Raw genomic sequence first — 20,521 nt, 5'->3', positions numbered from 1 at the left:
TAGAGAAAAATAATTAAAAATAATTAATGTAATGACGATTTTCGTATTGAATATCAGTATTAAGCTTTGTTAGAATCCAATTAGAACCCGGAATCACTGATCATGCTATAGCAGCAGTCATAGTAGGCATAACTGAAAATTTTTGGCAGCAAATTGTTTGGAAAACATGCATCTTCGACCGTTGATCCGTTGTATTTTGAAAAAGTTGTGCAGGATGGAAGTAGGGAGAAGAAATTTGATTTTGGACACCCACATTGGAAGCCCGCTGTGATCGGAATCGCCGAAAGTGGCTAAATCGACCGTGTATGATGTGCTGAAGCGTTTCCCTGAACGTACAACTGTTGCTCGGTTTGGATCAAGGAACGCATCGTAGTGGAACTTACAACCGGAAGCTGAGGTTGAAAGTATTGAAAACAGTTAAGGCAAACCCGAAACTCTCGGACTACGACTTCGCCCAAAAACACAACTCTAAACAAAGCAATAATAGTTGTAATTACTATTGGAACAAGTGAGAAAAATCTATTTTACAAAAAGCACCGCGAATGACCAGAACCGAATCCCATCATGCGACGTAATGAATTTCTTGGTTTGTCAAAACTAGCTCATAGGTAAACAATTCAAGGGTTATGGTCACATTAGGATGAAGCGAAAGGTCTCCCGATGACCTACTGATTAATTTTTAGATCGAGTTATGGAAAGGCACTAGTTATGGAAAGGATTAAATCAGGATTTTGTATCCTCAAACCCTATTTGAATTACGATTTAAATGACCGTAGGTTAAGAAATCAATGAATTTCTATACATTTTTGTGCATATCACACTAGAAAATCATGAAAAACATAGATGGATCAATTTCATCCCCAAATTACGTTTCGAATTTTTCCGCTAAATAATTTCCAAAATAACGCTTAAGGATTTTTTAACAAAACCTTCCATAACTTTTTGTGACCTTAGCACCAATACTGGTTTTGGAAATGATTGGGAATAAATTAAACAAAAAAAAATCGGAAATGTTCACATTTTTTTTGAAAATCGTGATTAATTTGCCCTCGGCTTACGGCACCATCTAGAGCAGGGTTTCTCAAAGTGGTCGATATCGACCCCTTGGGGTCGATTTCGGTTTCCAAGGGGTCGACACAAACAAAAATTGATTTTAGGGGTCGACGAGGTCTAAAAATCGACCCCTATTTATTAAGACAAGTTCTTATTTGAAACTTTCATGATTGTATTACGTGAAGCAACTTGTTAAAATAATGACTAATATTTTAGTAGAACGAATGAAGTCATGATCAAATTTAAGTCCAAACAAACATAACAAGCTTGCATTCAGGTCGCAAGTTTATTTGCGTTCTGAAATTCCTTGGAGCTTGAATGATAATACACTCATCGACTAATTTAATTCAAGCGATTACAACGTGATTACACAGCTGAATAATGTGAACTTAAATGAAGTGATTGAAAAATAATTTAAGAGATATTTCGTTACTTACGCGCGTAGCGTTTTCTTTTCAGGATATTTGGTCGGTGTAAAGTCAGACTGGTCCATGTGACATTTTCATGATTTCGAGAAAAACGAGCTTAAAGTTTAATGATGTAAGGGATTTTCATTTATTATTCAAAATAATTTCGATCCGTTATTCTTGCTGTACGCTTGATTTTTAAATCTGATAAATGTGGTAAGTAGCTTACAACATGCTTAACATAATGCAATCAATAACTCGAAATTTTGCGACTTGGTCCCCTCTGACTGAACACCAACCACTTGTCACCGATAATTATGAATGTTAATTTTTTTTTGTTTTCTTTTTTAAAATAGTAAAATAAGCTACAAAATATTTGGTACTTCTAATCTTTTGGTACGTACGTGGTCGGTTCAAAAAGTTTCGCGACTTTCGAATTTACGCGGGTTACGTTCGGGCTTCCGGCATGCTTTGCGTTTACATCTTTTCGACCCTCTGAGAACATTGTTTCGAACTCCGATAAACGTTGTTTCGCTCCAAGGTAGGTTCACCAGATGTCACAATTAACATTCGGATTGTGTTCCCGCATTTGATTTTAATTTTCAGACAAAATTTGATACAGATTCTTTGATCCATTTTTGCAATAGGCAAATATCAAAGACAAAACAAGTGTAAGAAAAATAGTCGTACTTGTCAGCATAAGTGAAATACATGAGTACCAACATAATACCACAAAAAATCTACAATCGAACATACGTAACCCGCGTAAATTCGAAAGTCGCGATACTTTTTGAACAAACCTGTACTTTCTACTAAAAATTACTTACCTGTACTTTCTACTAAAAATTTTGAGCAATGACATCGCTCAGGGACGAATTGACGGGATGTTATTACAGACCAACAGATCCTCTCTCCAGTTGGGTAAGTCTGCATTACCTGGCATCGGAGCTCTGTTGTTAGGGTATGTTCGATATATTAAAGATGAACAAAGAAACCGTTCGAACGCGGAGATTTAATGCTTCAACTCACCAATATTGGACCGGATTTAGATAGATTGGTAGAAAGTCACCAAGTTCATTCACCACATCAATTTGATGCAAGGTACGGATACTTTTGTACTCGCATATATTTCTGCAGATGGGAGCGTGTTCCCCAACACAGATTTCAAAACCAATGAGCCTGGGGAAAACGGCATTGCGAAATAGATGCAAGATGCGGGTACTTTTGTACCCGCATGCAGCTTTACACTCGGGAATATGTGCAGACTTTAAAAGCGGTGTGAACACAATGCTTTGGCTCGGTTATTCGAAGATATCCCTTGATGTCTTCAGCTTACTGAACTTCTATGTATACCGTTTGGCAAAATGTTGAGAACAATTTGCTGCGATAACGTCTATAACGTCAATTGAACAATATGCGTTCAACTTATATGTCAAAATTAAAACTAAGTGCCTGGAGCTCAATAAATCAAGCAAGTTCGCGGTTCGAGAAATACGTGCATTTGGGAGATGCATTAAATTCAGAGGGAAATGTAAAAAAAAAAAATACATTGATCATTTAACCATTCTGGCGTTCACATATTTTGGAAGTCCACGAGAAAAAAATGAAATGAACAAGGCGTCATGCCATACGACTTGCAACGAAGAAAATAATCTATCACAATGCATGAATTGACCTAAATTGGGATTTGTTCGCGTTTGAATCCGGAAATTGTACCATTCAATCACTGGTTTAATCAATAATTACACTAAAATGACTACTAAGCCCACGTTAGTCCTACGTCAACCTTGTGATTGTATTTTAGGTATAACTCACCCATAGTTTTTGACGTAGGATTACGTCTTTCGGGAACATATTTTTATCTTTTCTTTGCGATTTTAGAGTTAGTTTCAAAAATTAGTTACCTACTTTATTTGTAAGTAATTTGTATTTAAAATTATTAATTACACTTGTAATTAACTGAAGTTCATATTTATGTTGTTGAATTTTAATGAGAAAATAATGAAAATAATGCCTATAGGGGTCTATGGTATCACTTCATTCTGGGAAAGGGGTCTATTGCCCAGAACAGTTTGAGAACCCCTGATCTAGAGAAACCGTATGCGAGAAGGCTATTGTAATTTCCTTGCCTGCAAACAACCAAACAAAACGCTGAAGGTGTATTTCCTGGGAGGCCCCGTCAGATGTGGGTGACACTTTTTTCGTTCAATTTGAATGGGATTTTTAAACGGAATAACACATAAAAAATATATAGTTTTCATACTATACTTTTAAACGGTTTTATTTAGCATGATCTATTGTTAGTATCTTTGTATGTTTATCTGTAGGGTTGTCCCATATCAATAGATATTTAACCCTCTTCCAGCTGACCGATTGATCTGAAATTTGGAACACGCCTTTATCTCTGCTGTCGTTATAAAACTGCGTATTCTATGATCTTGAAAATCCAAGATGGCGGCCGCAACAAAATGGCGAACTACATATTCTATCGAAACCCCATCAATATGGGTATCGAATGAAAAAGCTTGACTAGTAGAACACAGTTATTTATGAAAAATGCAAATCCAAAATGGCGATATATGTTTTTTTCAGAACCATGGATATCAAATGAAGAAGGCTTGACAGTAGAACACATTGGATCATGAAAAATTCAAATTCAAAATGGTCAATTACTTTTATTCATACAACTCTCGGACAGTACAGAGCAACTCTACGATTTTTTTTAAACCTGGTACAAAACTACCTGAATTACAATTTTCATTATTATATGACCAATTTGAATTACGACTGATTTTTTTAAACGGATTGATCTTTTTTTCAAAAAATTGTAACTCAAAAACTAGATATCTTATTAAAATATGATGTTTGACAAAGAAGAGAAAAATCACATTCTGAATGTACTGTTAAAAAACATTTTCAAAAATAAAATTAAAAATTTTCATATCTTTATGTCGTCTATAGTAAGTTCTAACATATCGTCCAGGGCTTCACTTGCGTATATTGCCTGAATATCCGAATCGAAACTCGATGAGATAATACTCGAAACTTTTCTTCTAACGCTTCGCACTATTACATCATCACTACTTCCCTCACTTTTAGATTTACTATTACGCAGCCCAGTGAACATCTTGAGGATGAAATAACACATTTGCGCCTAAGACATTTTTTTTGGGCCTATCCGAGCTGTGCAATTATTATTCTTATTCTCAGAAAAAAAAACTTGCAACTTGCTTCTTCTTTTAGCTTTTTATTTACCAAGCGAAAAGAACAATGAAAACGAAGCACGTGAAAAGTCGGAGTGGTGATATAGTGATATAGTTTGTGAAATTTTTGACGATTATTTTCCCACAAAAGTGACATATGTTCTTGGTACGATATATTCACAGAATCTCCGAGAATCAATCGATTGAACAGAATATTGCATATTCTCCAATAAAATTGCAGTTATTCATCGTCATCGAATATAGTATATAGAGCAAGTATTTTTGGTTGAATTTTATTTTTTATTATCATTAGCAACACTGTATAATTGGCTGAAAAAATATTTTTATAAGTTTTGTAATCAGCAGTCAGTTGATTTCATTCGAATTCAACAGAAAAGTAGTCCTGAGTCGAACCGGAATTCATTATTATCGTTGCCCGCTTATTTCTCTAGTGCACCGATAGTTGAATTTGGGCTCCGCGAGAAACTCAACCGATTCACTCTGGGCGACGAAAGTGTTAACCAATTCCACGATACAACTGGTTTTGTGACCCCGGATTCTAAATGAACTCAGTGCAATTCATCGTTAATTATCCTTATGCATCGTCATCGTTACAGAATACTCATGATCAAGGAGAATGACCAATTTATGTAAATTTGTACTACCAATGCACAGTTACTACTAGATAATACAACATTCGCATATGCAGTAAAATACCTATTATCACATAAACCACATAAAAATAAATTGTTAGTGGTTGTGATGTATCTCAATTCCGATGTATTCTGATGTATTTTAGTGATGTATGCATAGAGCAAAGTTTTCTGCTGTTTGTATACGTTTAAAGCTTTAATTACTAACTAATGAAAAGGAGTTTTCATGCTGAAATGCCTTTTTCATTGGTTCATTGCGTTACTCGCGATTCTCATTAGCCGTGGTGATCTTGCCACCCAATTCTGTGGATAATCGGTTTCTACTGTATCATGTTTACAACAAAATTAAATCTATCTTCATAGCTTATAAATACGACCACGCAAATAAAACAACTAAAAATGGGATGAACACACGAATTTCACGCTACAGCCGTATAGATGGGCCTCTGAATAGACTGTAGAATACAAATACTCCTGCGATTGACGGAACAGAATGAGTTAGAATTTGTGCGAATAAAAACAAATATAACCCTCTACTTACATGGTCAGACAGTAGCAAGCCGCGTATACCCCAGCACTAATCCAGCTGAACGCTCCAGGATACCAAGAAAGAGTATTTTTATACACGAACGTATACAACGGTGCGGCACCGAGTTGCATTAACGCTTCGAACGTTGACGCGAAGGAATATATCTTCCCAATATCATCCGGTGGGATGGAATTTGAAATGGACGCTCTTATCATTGGACCCGCACTGCCACTCAGCATGCACACAAATATTGCTGCAATTGCAAAAAGAATAATGAATACTCTCTATCGAAAACTGAAGATCTTTGAAGCGACATACCTAAATACAAATGCCACGATTCGTAAGCAACCGCTATTGCGATGCTTTTCAGGAGGCAACTGAAAAAGCCTATTGCCGCTATCCCGGCCTCAGTCATTCCGGCCAGATTCAGCAGCCCATAAGTACCAACCAAGTTTCCCAAAATCATACAAATGGTCTCGGCCGAACTGTAGAAGGAATATTTCCGCACGGCCCAGTTGAACTGTTTCCTCAGAAACAGGAAGAACACCGTATAGGTATCCTCTGGAATTTAGATTGAATTGACGCGTTAATGTGAACACCGTAAATGTCAATCTCCACCCCCAACATACCTATTGCAAACATACTTCCGCCCAAGGCAACGGTACCCATCAGAATGATAGCCCTGTCGAAGTGTGGTCTACCACTGAAGCTGCTATTGAGCGTATCGATCACCAAGCGGGGTCGCAACAGGTACCGGAACTTCTCGTAGAAACCATCATGCTGATGTTCGTTCGTTGGAATGCTTTCCCTCACTTCAACGACAATATACAGCACGGCCAGGAACACCGACAAGGTAGCTATGGCGAAAACCGTTGTTGAGTTGGTCATTCGTAAGATAAAACTACTGCTGATGTTGCCCAGCAGTATCCCGACGAACATGCTAGCCTCCAAAATGGTCATTCTGGAATACAATAGGATGAAATGCAACAACATTTACGGAAGAAGTCGAAAGTAGGGGAAGTACGGATAAAACTGACACCTTCTGGCTTTCCAGTGAAAAGCTATTTTATTTTTGCCATTTTTCCGATGGCCTCTTGTACACACTTGCCATTTCTTACGTTTGGAGTCATTCTACAACTGCTGAAGTGGCGAAATTTAAATGTTTTAGTCGGAAAAAATAAATAAACTTAAATAAATAATTGATTAAATTAAATAAATTAAATAAATAATTCTTCATAATTTTGTATGAAGGTGGGTTGCTTATCTTGAGCATTGGTCGTTTTTTTTGGAAATTTCGAATCCATTCGGGACAAAACCGACATTTTAACCTTGGGTAAAACCTACGAAGACCTTATGTTTCTGCGCAAGACCTGCCTCGAGTTTGATACTTTTATCTTTATGTAAATGCCTCGTGTTTTTGTTCGTTAAACAAAACGGCAGAGTTGGGCCGAAGAGCCGAAAATTGTTTTCATAAGAAGCTATTCGATTTCTTTGCATGAGCGTTTAATCTGGAAGACCCTGTACTTTGAAGCTACTTTCGATTCGGAAACCATGCACGAATTCGGGACAAGTGGATTATCGATCTAAAAGACCACAACCCCCAATAAGCTCAAAAACACGTCTAACACAGGCTCTCAAAAACCGCAAACAAAAATCAATTTACATATTTTATTATTTGGATATCACTTTAGAACGCATCGTATTGTAATAACTTTTAAATACTCTTTTATGGAAGGTTTGGTGGCCCTCAAAAGCGCCAATGGATTCATTCACGATGTCGAAATTTGTGTCCTCATTTCGTCAGTGCACTTTTGTAATCAAACTGAATGTCTGCAGTTTGCGGAGGTTTTTAGTGTATGTGAGCAACAAAATTAAAACTTGTTACACACTGTCGCCACTGCCGCCGCAGCCCCTTATGTCACGTCTGCCACTTCTACCGCTGCTGCCGTTATATGCTAGAACGATGGCCTTAGCATATCAGCTCTGCTTCGCGGGTAGCACCACAAGGGAAGTGGCTTACAATACAATTCTTTGCTTGTATCCAAATTATATTCCGCTGTTGCTCTGGTTGCTCCATTTGAGCACCATTTGAGGAGCACAAATTGGACCAATCAAATCATGGCGCACAGTAAATTTTGATAATGTTTGATATTTCATAATTATTCAATTGTTTATCTCAAGAAAAAAAGTGTTATTCATTCTGATAGATGCGTAGAAATATTCCCTATCTGTTGATGTAAACATATTTACATATTCAGTGCCTAGATTTTCAGTTTACCCCCTATATATTGCGATTAGACGTAGTCCTACGTCAAAAAGAAGAATAGAATAAGACGAGTGATAGATTGCAAGGTATCGATCAATAAGTCGGAAAATTTGGCTGTATGTAAAATTGTTCGCACATTGGATCTCGAGCGCGCCTATACTCATTTGTCGTTATCAGACAGATCAAAATAATATTAATTTATATTGGGTTGAGGAAAAAGAAATGTCATATATTGTCAATATATGGCAACACTTAAACATATCTTGTGTTGTACTTATCGCATCGGGTCATACTATACGGCTATTAGAAGACGACAATCTGTGCTACAAGTGTCGTTTTGACAGTGTTGTGATTGTCCTTTTTAGTCTCAAGTTATAGCGCGTCAAAGATGGAGTCCACCAAGCAAGAAATTCGCCATATTTTACGTTTTTACTACCTGCGAGGTAAAACTGCACCGAAGGCGGCCGAAAAAATTCGTGTAGTTTATGGACCCGATACTGTAACAATTCGCACAGCACAGCGTTGGTTTGAACGATTTCGTTCTGGTGTAGTGGCTGTCGAAGATACACCCCGTACTGGTAGGCTAATCGTCGTGGAAACCGATCAAATCGTTGAAATCATCCAAGTAGACCGGCATGTGAGCACTCGCTCGATTGGCCAGGAACTGGATATAGACCATGAAACCGTTTGGAACCATTTGCAGAAGATTGGATTCCAAAAAAAGCTGGATGTATGGGTGCCACACGAGTTGACGCAAAAAAATCTTTTAGACCGAATCAACGCCTACGATGCACTGCTAAAACGGAACGAACTCGATCCATTTTTGAAGAAGATGGTGACTGGTGATGAAAAGTGGATCACGTACGACAACCTAAAGCGAAAAAAAAGTCGTGGTCGAAGCGCGGTGAGCCGGCCCAAACCATCGCCAAGCCCGGATTGACGGCCAGGAAGGTTTTGCTGTGTGTTTGGTGGGATTGGGAGGGAATCATCCACTATGAGCTGCTCAACTATGGCCAGATCCTCAACTCGGTTCTTTACTGTGAGCAGCCTGACCATTTGAAGCAGGCGATTGACCAGAAGCGGCCAGAAATGATCAATAGGAATGGTGTTATTTTCCACCAGGACAAAGCTCGGCCTCACACATCTATGATGACCCGCCAGAAGCTACGGGAGCTCGGATGGGATGTCCTATTGCACCCACCGTATAGTCCGGACCTGGCTCCAAGTGATTATCATCTCTTCCGGTCCATGTAAATTTGACTTAAATTGGATAATTTTAAGTATGTTAAATAAAGGGTCAAATTTCGATCAGAAATATGACATTTCTTTTTCCCCAACCCTATAATAACAAATGAAAAAGTAATAAATTCTATTGAAGGGCTGTTACCTGTAAGGTAATGGGTCCGATTTTAAGAGGCTTCAGAACGCTAACATCAAAATATGTCGATTCAACATCATCAAGGACAAATGTATTTAAGCTAAATTTTTACAACGAAAAAACAAAGGTACAAAGTGAGACAGAATCTTTTCTTCGCATCGAAATGTTATCGGGGACCAAACATGGATTCACTACGACAATCAAAAACGCATAAGAACGTATGTAAACAAGTGATTGTCTGTATTTGTTGGGATCAAAAAAGTATGATCCACTATGAACTGCTAAAATCTGGTTAAACGATGAATGGATACTTCTGCAGACAACAATTGATTCATTTGAATCATTTGAAATTTGAGCTATTGCCGAAAAACGTTCAGATTATGCGACCAGACATTAGTCGATAATATTCCATCATGACAACGGTCGGCCTCATGTTGCTGTTCGAGTTAAAACGAAAAAAATAGCGGATCAGAAATTCCGGTTCACCCACCCCAGACTTTCCTCCTTTCGACTATCATTTGTTTCGATCTATGTAGAAATTCCTTTCAAAAAGGTCCTACTGACACCATAAAACAAACAAAACATAACATCAGAATGGGAATAAGCCGAATGGGCAATGGGGAGTGCATACCACTATGTGTTTGTTGCGCATAAACGTTGTTTTTGTTTACGCTGGTGGCATCATTGTTGTGATTCGGTGACTGCTGTCAATACTTTGGTTGAACAGCAGAACACTATTGACGAAATAACTGTAGAATTTATCGGCAGTAGTTTGGTCTGACTGTTCTTCTGACCCTTCGAAAACTATGGATCGCGGTGTGCTATTTTCAAAATTCAATATTAAATTTAGCTTGATCGTAATGACGCTATAGGCAAAGTAAATGACAGATCGCATTCAAAATAGATATTAAAACCACTGACAGAAGAACCAAGATGAAAAAGATTTTAAGAAATGAAAAATGTTCAGTGGGAAGGTTCAAAATAGACGGTTCGAAGGATGGCGAGAATATACCGAAAAGTTTTGTAGATCCTTCCAGACACCAGGGGACGAAGTTTGGTTTAGAAACCATAACCCTCATCACACAGTCAAATGTATCAAAGCAAGCTTTACTAAAAAGCTTTTTCGTGATACTTTTCAGATTCAAACTAAGAACATGCAAGCTGTGGGGCATTGCGGTCAACTTCGAATATGTAAAGGTAATGGAACCTACAAAAAAAAAACCCAATACACCCATACCTCGTTATACGGCTGCTCTTTATACGGCATTTCGCTTTAACGGCCCTCTTTAATTAAGGCACGTTTTCGATTTACGGCCTACAATGATTCGCTATAACGGCAAAAAAAACTTTTTTTTCGATATCCATATACAGCCATTCCATGCCAAATCAATAGAGTGGTTCTCAGATTTTGAACACAAAATGGCATCTTTTCTGCCAAAGATGACATGTTTTCTGCCAACGCTAGTTTGGGTGTATATGAAAAGTAGAGATGGGCAAACCATTCATGAACTGTTCAAAAGAACTAGTTCACCAAAAAGAGTGAACGAACGGTCGTTCTTTTTTACTGGGCAACAGTTCACATGAACTGCTTACCCAGTTCAGAACGAACTGTGTACGAAGACCGCTGGCTGAACTGTGTATACAGTTCAGAACGAACTGACCGCTGGCTGAACTGTGCATTCGGACATATAATTATTCGCTAACAAACAGCATTTTATGAATGAATAGAACAGTCCTACATAACATCTATCTTTTTTTTATACTTGCTTTGGCATATCCCTCTAATGCACGAAAGAGTGAGTGAACTGCTCAAAAAAACTAGTTCACTTAAGTGAACGGTTGGTCACTGAACGGTTCATCAAAGTGAACCGTTTTGCCCATCTCTAATGAGAAAAAGCATACAGGCAAACCTTTTTTGTGCGGGGGATAGGGACCGCACAAAAAAAAGTCGCATAAAAAAACGTGCAAAACTTCACGTTGTTTTTAAGCGGTCCCTATCCACCGCACAAAAAAAGTTTTTTTTTTCAAATTGTGCACCGAACACGATTTTATAAAGTGAAGTTTTGCATGATTTGTTTTAGGCGATTGCCTGGTTTGCCTGTAGTTTGTAGTTCTGTTTCTTGTCGCAAAATATTAGATCCATATTCTTTTATTTTTTCATTAAGGTTCCCATTTCCCTTTTTATTGTGACCCGAAAACCCAATTTTTTCCCCTTTTCAAAAGTTATGAAGTTTTGAAAAAAAACATTTTTAGGAAAAAAGGGGAATGATTTCTCGGACCACCCTAAAGTGCAAATGGGCACCCTAATGAAAAGAATAAAAAAATCGAGTCTTATATTTTACGATAAGGAACAAAACTAACAATTTTAACGAAAATCAGAGAACCACTATATCGTTTAGGCATGGAATGGCTGTATACACACACACATATATTTTATGTAACATATAGTTGTTTCATTTTTGTTTAAGGATTATTGGTTGTTTATGAAGTCTGTTATTATTTTATGACATATATGGGTAGAATTTTCTCATTAAGGCCTAGTTTAGATAGATTACCATCAACACGAATGAACAGTCCGAAGTGCAACGAAGAACTTGAGAATCATTTACTGCTGCTTTTGCATCAAAAACAGTTTGATAATTGGGTAATTTGACATCAATTCATAAAATTCATAAATTTGACATCAAGTCATGGCATGGTTTAATGAATAGGGGCTTCAGATTCTGGACTGGACAGCTTGTTTACTAAATCAAAACCCTGTCAGGAACTTATGAGTAGTGATCGTACGAATAGTAGATGCATCTTACAAGCAGTATGAGTAATTTGAAGAGCTTAAACGAGCAGTATCCTCTGCGTAGATCGAGATACACACTATAACATAGCGCAGCCTGGTCGTAACCACCCCGAATGGGTTATTTGAACTGATTGAGAACTAAAGATGACCTACGAATTAGAAACTTATCGTAATTCGTGTTAAATTGATGTTAATTTTGTAAAGGAGTGAGAGTTTTCCATCTATAGTTATGAAACACTGGAGTTTTAGTTTTTTAAATATTTCGCGCCTGAACACAACAATAAAGTTGAAATGATCAGTCTTATAAATGAAGATAGTTATTGTATATTACACTATATACTTCAATTCAACTGACTTCTTACATACCTCTGGAAACTCATAAAAAATGAGTGGTTCTATAGTTGTGAAACGCAGTGTATAACAATATTGGATTTCCGTTAAAAATTGTGAAGGTGTCTGCTTTACTGTGATTTCCTTTAATGTTTTTTATAACGTATTTCTCCGAGCAGAGCAGAAAAGTCGCACCCGAAAAATATATTCAAATAATATCGTAACAAAAAAAAATTAACAATCGGTCCCATCATTTCAAACCTAGGGCACGCATCAGAGTCAACGATAACAAGAGCGAACAATGCGTAATATTTTTGCTCATACGACCTTCATAATGTGCGTTTTATAAAAAAAAATCTATCCTCAGCATCATTCAAATTATTGTAAAATGATTCGCAATTCTCAGATACCTACTTGGTTCCTCTTTCCTGCTCGCAGGTGACGTCCGCAATATAGCAGTAAACAATGGTCATAAGTGTACAATATCCTCCTGATAGAGCTGTGGGAACGAAAGCAATTGCGTACAGCCAGGGATCCAGCTGCAGCTGCAGCTGGTCGGAGAGATAACACAGCGTGGTAATTATCACGTAAGAAACCATACAGCCAACGAACGACACTATCATCACCGGTTTCCGGCCAAACCGGTCCGACCAAGGGCCTATGAACAGATTCAACACCGCCGGCAGCATCGAATCCATCACGGCCTCTACCATCAGAATATCCGCCGAATACGGTTGAACTCTGGCCTCCAGGGATTGTACTTCGGGAGATTCATGTTCCTTGCCGAGTAGGGCGCACTCTGATTTATTAATCCCCAGCGAAACCGTACATGCCTGGTACACAATTTGATCCGTGAATACGGCGGCTATCGATGATTAATTAGGTTAGAACGGGTTTTCACAAGTCATTCTTCATTGACACTTACCCGATACATTCCAGGCATAGAACATTAGAAATACCGGTGGCTCCAGGAGGACGCGTCGTCTCCGTGGTGGGCTGGTTCGATACTGCTCCATTGAATTCGGGTGCAACCCCTCAATCAAGCTCCGTTCCTCCAGGGAAGTAGGAGAATTTGAACACATTTTGCTTACATACTATTCGCGAAACCGCGTTACTACGAAATCAGCGGGTCTAATAATATAACATCAGCTGTGGCACGAGTATGGCACATATGGGAGGATCAACATGATAATACGCAAATTTTACTGAGTGAAGCTCTGAACGAAAAGTGCGGTCTTAAATATGTTGCGAAGTTTTGTTTGATTCCGAGCTGGTGGCGATCCAGTTTTTTGTTTCATAATCTCAACAGTGAATCATTTTCAAAATTTGTTTTTTTCTCTTGATAAATATTGGAAATAAACTAAATGAATTCATTTTTTCATAGTGTTCATAAGTAAATTTGCTCATTACGATTTTGCTCCGGTGATTTTGTGTCAGTGTCTCACCGTTAGCACATAGTTTACTCTTTTCTGACAAACCGGGACCAAACAGTAAGCATCAAGAAACAGCTGATCAGTTCAAATGTATGCGTGTCAGCTGTGCGCTCGGCATGGTAAACAAACGTTCCGTTATATACGTTTGTTCAAGGTAGTATACGTCGCCATTGACTGTTGCTCGTCACACGTAAACACTCGAGTTGATTATTCTTTGTTTTTATTTTGAATCTAAGCGATGTGTCGCAGGAACTCTATAATGTCCATAATTTTCTGCATGAAATGTGCAGAATTGCTGTGACAACTGTGCCGTGACGAATCATTTGCACCGTGGAATTGAATGACAGTAATCGCGATATTAGGGGTGGATTCATAGCCTTTCAGAACACAACTAGAAGTGCATTTGCGTTACACATCAGAGGTTTGTACTGTCGATGGATTGTTATTTTATTTTGCAATCTCATTCTTCTCTGCATCAGGAAACACCTAAAATACATTTCAGATATCATCTCTCGAGGTTTTGTTCGATTCTTTATGCGGAAGTGTGAAGTATTGAATCACGTGTGTAACTTTCACTGAATTGAAATCTCTGGTCATTCCTCTAAAGAGTGGGCTTGCTAACAGAAGGTTTAGGTCGACTAGGTCGACTGTGACACACCTTGATTGTAGCATGAAAAGAAATAGTTGAGGTTCAATAGACATTTACAACAGATTCACAGAATATCGGGAGCATTAACGAAGCAATGGACGAAGGTGAAACAAGCACCCATCTTGACCCCTCTCCGGATTTGTCCTATACCGAGAAGAATAAATTTGAACGGAGGTATCGGTATTTCATCTTGGAACCCGCAATTTTGCTATTATTCTACGCGTGGAACGTTTCTTGTAAGTATCAGCCTTATTCAATCAAAGCAGTTATCATTAGCGTTAATTGTGTCATTGTAGCCGCTGTCTTCACCAATCAGATTGTGTATCAAACGTGTACCGTTATTCTTTCGATCAATCAGTCCGAATGTGCCCTTCTCGGGACGGAAAATGAAACAGACGCCAGTAAGGAGCTCGAGAAGCGGGTGCAACCCTATTCGGCCGACATACTTATGGCGAAGTCTCTGATCGAATCGATTATTCCGGCACTGTGCAGTATGTTCATTGGGCCATGGTCGGATAAATATGGCCGGAAGCCGGTTCTTCTGTCCACCTTCATCGGATCGTTCGCAACGTACTGCCTGGTGACGATAGTTTGTTTGCTGTCCGATCAGTACGAGATTGATCCGTGGTACTACCTACTGGCGTTCATTCCGGCAGCCTTCTCAGGGGGAAATTGCGCGTTGATTACGGGAGTGTTTTGCTACATCACCGATGTGACCACTGAACAAAATCGTGCCGTTAAGTATGTATTCACAAATCTGTTCTATGATTTCCCATAAATGACGTTCGTTAACAATGATCACGGTTTCCCATAAACTCCTTCCATTTCTGCTACAGAAAATTGACATTTTCAGGAGGCGTAAATCATTAGAACCAAGTGGAGTAGAATTCGTCTCCAAATAGTATGAAATTGGCACGAAAATTCCTCAGAAAACTTTGTTTATGCTATCTTGTTTTTCGACGGTTTGTTTTGCCGATTCCATCTTGAACAGCTATACTCAACCTTCGGTCATCGGGCTTTTTCGGGTGGCCCGTCTTGCCCGTTACTTTTTGTATGTGTAACAATCATGAAAACTTAAGAAATCAACTAGGAACCATGTGATATCAAATATTAATTAAATATATTTAATCCGATAATTGGGCTAATCTTGTTGCCGTTAGTGAATAAAAATATGGATATGAAAATATGAATGTGAAACCATTATCTATTTTTCGACATTAGACTACGTATATCAATTATGGTACCAAATCAAAAAACATGTTTTATGAAATAGTTTTAACGTTAATCTCTGAACTGATTATGATGGTTTGCATTCCAACCGAATCGGAATCGAATTGTGTCTCCGTGACCGAGGTACAATATTTAAATATCACTGCTAATCATATGAGCGTAAATCAGTCGCTAGAAAAGCAAATGCAGCATTCGTTCTACGGACAATGTGGATAGAAAAAAATTTCAATCTAAGATTCGCCGTATTCTATTCATTAAGTATAAACAAGCCATTTGCGATTTCAAATCGTCATTTAGCTAGCGTCCAGACGGCAGCGAGGCTTTTGAAATTACCTTTCTCAAGGCTTAGTGTTTAGTTTAATTGTGTGTGATGCGAATGAACTGATGGATTTTAAAGACTCTATAATTCAAAACATCATCCTCATCATCATTCAAGTCGCCTCACTCCTACTATCAGACACCTGTCTCTCTCAATGCTGATGCCACACACAGCGGCTTTGCTCTATTCTAAGGAAGAATAGAAAATAGATATCTACAATATGGTGCAATTTGCGGGTTTTCCGGGTTTTTGAATAGTTATAACACGTACTTGCCTCCAATCATCTGGAGCAATTATTCTTAGGTGTATTCTAAGGAAGAATAGAAAATAGACATCGACAATATGGTGCAATTTGCGGGTTTTCTGGGTTTTCCGGGTTTTTGAATAGCTATAACACGTACTTGTCTCCAATCATCTGGAGCAATATTATGTTCCAGAAACCGATCGAATAAAATCAACAAGCGATGTTTCGCCACATCAGGGAGGTTTTTCAACAAGTTGAACTTAATTCGAACCGATCCTGGAGCAGAATTGTTACAAGAAAGTAGAGCAAGAGAGAATTCTACGAGCCACTTTCCATAATTTTTTCTTTGACGTTTCTCGTTACAAACCTCCCACGAAATACCGCCAATAAGCACGTTTTCTCCCTTTGATCAAATTTTTGAACTGATTCTCAAGGGCTTAATACGTTTGAATTATGGACATTTATGCTCAGTCGCACTGCAGGATTTCCCCACATGTTGCTCTCCGCAAGTGGCACAGTGCTCCTTGTTGGCACCATAATCTGCTGTGTAACCAACTGACTTGCATTTGTTGCAAGTTATGGGCTTTGGCACGAAGAAACGCAGCGGAAGCCTCAATTTGTCCACCATAACGTAGTCAGGGAGGGCGGAACCAGCAAAAGTTACTCGAAACGAGTCGGACGGCGTGAATTTTGTTCTTCCTTCTTCCTGAGACACTTTTCCTAATTGATGGCAGTCCAAAATTTTAAATTTCGTCAGAGGGAGCTTTTTAAATCTGCCATCTCCCTCTCTTTTATTAATGCGCTCGACAGACGCGTTTCTGTAATCACCCCCGAAATTTCTACGTTATGGCAGGGCACATATGCGCGATATTCTAAGATGAACCGATTGTCGACAACAAACTCGTTAGCTTGCTTCCGATCAGCTACGACAACACGCAGTTTGTTCGGTCTAACCTTTCTAATTTCGACCACGGAGGAATAATTTTTTGTCAGATCTTTCATAATCTGAATGACGTTGAGCGATTTCCCGTTGGGTTTGGGCCGGAAGAAAACAACCCAGGGACCAGTTCCACGTGCATCTTCTGGATAAACCTTGACACGGGGAGAGGAAACAACTGAGGGAGACTGGGAATCAACTGAGGACGAGGACGATCAACTGGTTGAGCGGGAGCAGGAGATTGAGGGTGAAGAGGAAAGGTTAGAAATTTTCTTGAGTGGGGCTTGTGAGGGTGGGTTAATTCTTCATCTGAAGAGACATCTTCCGAGGGAGGGACGTGTTTAAGCGACTTCCCAGCCCCCGTTGTAGCTAATGAGGAGGAAACAGTAGTTTCATTCTCCATATCAAAATGGCCTCTTTCTGCCATTATGGCAGATATACAATTATATAATTTTTATCCCTTAAACTAACATGTGTTATACGCGCACAACAGTGCGAATGAATTATAACGGTGTCCCAATCGAACCGCGTGATGATCAATCGGCACAGCTGCAACGGTATATCGCACCACAATACGATAATGGAATCGATGACGATGGTACGCCATACACAGCGATGATACGGCACATGCACCGCGCCTGCGGTGGAGGACTTCTTCCTCACGCCTCAATCCTAAATTATTCTATTCTTTATCTAAAAACAATAATTTTCTTTATTATGATACTTGTGCAGAAATATTTTCTATTAAGGATATAATCGCGCTTGAAACGTTTGAAATCTTCCATTATTTTCTGCATGTTCATTGTTTAGATTTATTCCTGATAGACGTAGTGCTACCAAACGAATCGTATTTATTTCAGGATGGGCATTCTGGAGGCCGCTATCTTTTGTGGACTGCTGCTAGGGACGCTAAGTAGCAGCTACATCTTACGCTGGACGAATGCGACGGTGGTGTTCGCCATCGCAACCGGGAGCATATTTTTCGGTATTCTATACATCGCAATATGCATCGAGGAAAGCATACGACCGAACGAGTTCGATAGCTCGACTTCCAGGGTGCGGGAAATATTCCGTTTCGAGCTGGTGACCGATATGTTCCATACGTGCTTCAAGCGGAGGCCAAACTTCGACCGGGTTATTATATGGTTGGTGATTGTGGCCCTGGGATCTAGCATTTTCGCTTTGGGTAAAACACGTTGCACACAATATTCAACGCTTGATCATAATAGTTTCATCCTAAATTGCAGAGGGAACTGGGACTGTATATTTTCTTTTCCTGCGGGAACGATTCGATTGGACTGTGCAGGAATTTTCTTACTACGATGCCACCGCGATTGTGCTTATGATTGTCGGTAATCTCGTTGGGATGTATGTTATGAAGCAGTATTTTGGTCTTTCCGAGGCAATGCTGGCAGCGATAGGATTTTGCTGCTACGCGATTGACAGTGGAATCAGGGCAGTCGCTTATGTACCATGGCATTTGTATTTAGGTAAGTCGAAGTATGTACAGTAAATGTGATACTGGCTGATCTATGTGTCACACATTACAGCCATTGTAATTTCGATGATGAGAGGAATCGCGGGTCCGATGGGTCGAGCTGTGATATCGAATACTGCACCACCAAGTGATATCGGGAAGATTTTCTCGTTAACCACATCGATAGAATCTTTGACCCCATTGGTGTCAGCGCCGGTTTATACATACGTGTATACCAAAACTTTGCCCTGGTATCCTGGAGCATTCAATCTCATCAGCGCCACGGTGTTTTTCTTTTGCTGTTCTATCATGATGTAAGTCGAAGTTTTTCGCATCCTGCGATAACGATCTCACGTGTCGTCTTTCGATTACAGATTTGTCCGGATATTTCAAGGAATGTACCAGGCACCTACCTTCAGGGCAATTAATTGATGACATTTATTATAGATCGTGTTGATAATAGTTTAGAAAAATACCTATGTTATACATATATTGACAATTTTTAACAAATCAATTAAGTTTTTGTACGTTACACTGGATGGAATTGGTAACTAGTCAAGCAATAAATTTTCTAACTAAACGAAAAATTCATTCCTCGTCTGAAGTTCGAAGCTGTCGGACGTAAGGTTGTTCACGTCTGAGTTACCGTGGTTTTGATATCGTTATTGGCTTTGTGGTTGATGTGTTTCTTTCGGCCTAACGGTTGTTAATCGTTATCTGCGAAGAAGCGAAGCGCGAAAGGAAATCGTATCCAACAAGAGGAGGAATATTTTCACATACAGCGCTGTGATCTTTTGTCCGTGCATCGGTACTAATAGCATGTTCACACTATAATACGCTGACGATAATGTGGACGGATAGTGATCAGCGGAAGTAGTTTTCGGATCAAACGCACTGTGCACTGTGTGTTAGCTATGAACAAAAAAATATAAGATGTTTCTTTTTTTCTATTACTTTACATTGTAATCATAATAATAAATATATTCTCACATAATGGCAGAGGGTGTGGATCTCCTAATATGTAGATCCTCGATATTGAAACGGGTGTCCACACTTATGTATAAAAAAGAAATAGGGAAACCACTCAAACGCGTCTCAGCATTGGAAGATAGATCTTCCGAGGACGAGTCAGCTCATCCTACAAAGCCATCCTCGAGAAATGTCGCAAGCCTCTCCCTTCGGTCCTCCAATACTCCCATCCTCTCTTTCTCACTCCCGATTTCGCTTCCCCCTTCTGATATTCCCATTACAGCTCAACCCTCGTCCTCGCCTACCACCTCTGTTGTCACCGCTCCCCGAGTCAGAGTCTATGCAGAAGATCCACCTGTAACTGGCCGGTGGTTTTTTTTCTTCCGGTCTACACTAGAAGATAAAGCCTTGAAAGTCATTCAAATCTAGAAAGATCTGAGCCGGTATACTTCCGTTACAGAAATTTGCAAAGGGTTAGACAGAACAAACTGCGAGTTATCGTGCCTGACTGGAAGCATGCAAACGAGATTGTTGCTGTTAAGCATTTCTCGCTGGAATATCGATTATTTATTACATCCCACGACGAAGAAAGTGGGGAGGGGCGAGGGAGGATGATTGGAAAGGGGTCTGACGTGCGAAACTATACTGAG

The 20,521-nt window shown here is 39.2% G+C and overlaps 2 protein-coding genes across 3 annotated transcripts; one reads left to right on the top strand and one right to left on the bottom strand.

Moving 5' to 3' along the window:
* Positions 1-3,055: 3,055 nt before the first annotated feature.
* On the bottom strand, positions 3,056-13,821 carry LOC129769180 (proton-coupled folate transporter-like). The gene is made up of 6 exons (XM_055771268.1): positions 13,539-13,821; positions 13,028-13,478; positions 6,475-6,806; positions 6,164-6,406; positions 5,858-6,098; positions 3,056-5,790 (listed from the first exon to the last, which is right to left on the bottom strand). Exons 1-6 carry the CDS (start codon positions 13,693-13,695, stop codon positions 5,736-5,738), a joined length of 1,479 nt encoding a protein of 492 aa, XP_055627243.1. The 5' UTR covers positions 13,696-13,821; the 3' UTR covers positions 3,056-5,735.
* A 384-nt stretch (positions 13,822-14,205) lies between these two features.
* Positions 14,206-19,476, top strand: LOC129769181 (proton-coupled folate transporter). 2 transcript variants are annotated; one of them, XM_055771270.1, is made up of 7 exons: positions 14,206-14,467; positions 14,549-14,931; positions 14,992-15,436; positions 18,286-18,611; positions 18,673-18,915; positions 18,976-19,216; positions 19,277-19,476. In XM_055771270.1, the coding sequence occupies exons 2-7, from the start codon at positions 14,790-14,792 to the stop codon at positions 19,332-19,334; spliced, it is 1,455 nt and encodes a 484-aa protein (XP_055627245.1). In that variant the 5' UTR covers positions 14,206-14,467; positions 14,549-14,789; the 3' UTR covers positions 19,335-19,476. The 2 variants fall into 2 exon arrangements, with proteins under 2 accessions (XP_055627245.1, XP_055627244.1); XM_055771269.1 differs by having other exon boundaries at positions 14,526-14,931.
* Positions 19,477-20,521: the final 1,045 nt, after the last annotated feature.

The sequence above is a fragment of the Toxorhynchites rutilus genome, chromosome 2, assembly GCF_029784135.1.
Source record: "Toxorhynchites rutilus septentrionalis strain SRP chromosome 2, ASM2978413v1, whole genome shotgun sequence".
Lineage (NCBI taxonomy): Eukaryota > Metazoa > Arthropoda > Insecta > Diptera > Culicidae > Toxorhynchites > Toxorhynchites rutilus.
This window is presented reverse-complemented; position numbering and strand designations above follow the sequence as displayed.

Coding starts and splice junctions, on each gene's coding strand:
- LOC129769181 (XM_055771270.1), top strand. CDS start 14,790: ATGGACGAAGGTGAAACAAGCACCCATCTTGACCCCTCTCCGGATTTG. Junction 15,437..18,285: donor GAACAAAATCGTGCCGTTAA/GTATGTATTCAC, acceptor TATTTATTTCAG/GATGGGCATTCTGGAGGCCG. Junction 18,612..18,672: donor ATCTAGCATTTTCGCTTTGG/GTAAAACACGTT, acceptor CCTAAATTGCAG/AGGGAACTGGGACTGTATAT.
- LOC129769180 (XM_055771268.1), bottom strand. CDS start 13,695: ATGTGTTCAAATTCTCCTACTTCCCTGGAGGAACGGAGCTTGATTGAG. Junction 13,479..13,538: donor CTATGCCTGGAATGTATCGG/GTAAGTGTCAAT, acceptor AATCATCGATAG/CCGCCGTATTCACGGATCAA. Junction 6,807..13,027: donor GAGCAGGAAAGAGGAACCAA/GTAGGTATCTGA, acceptor ATTGTATTCCAG/AATGACCATTTTGGAGGCTA.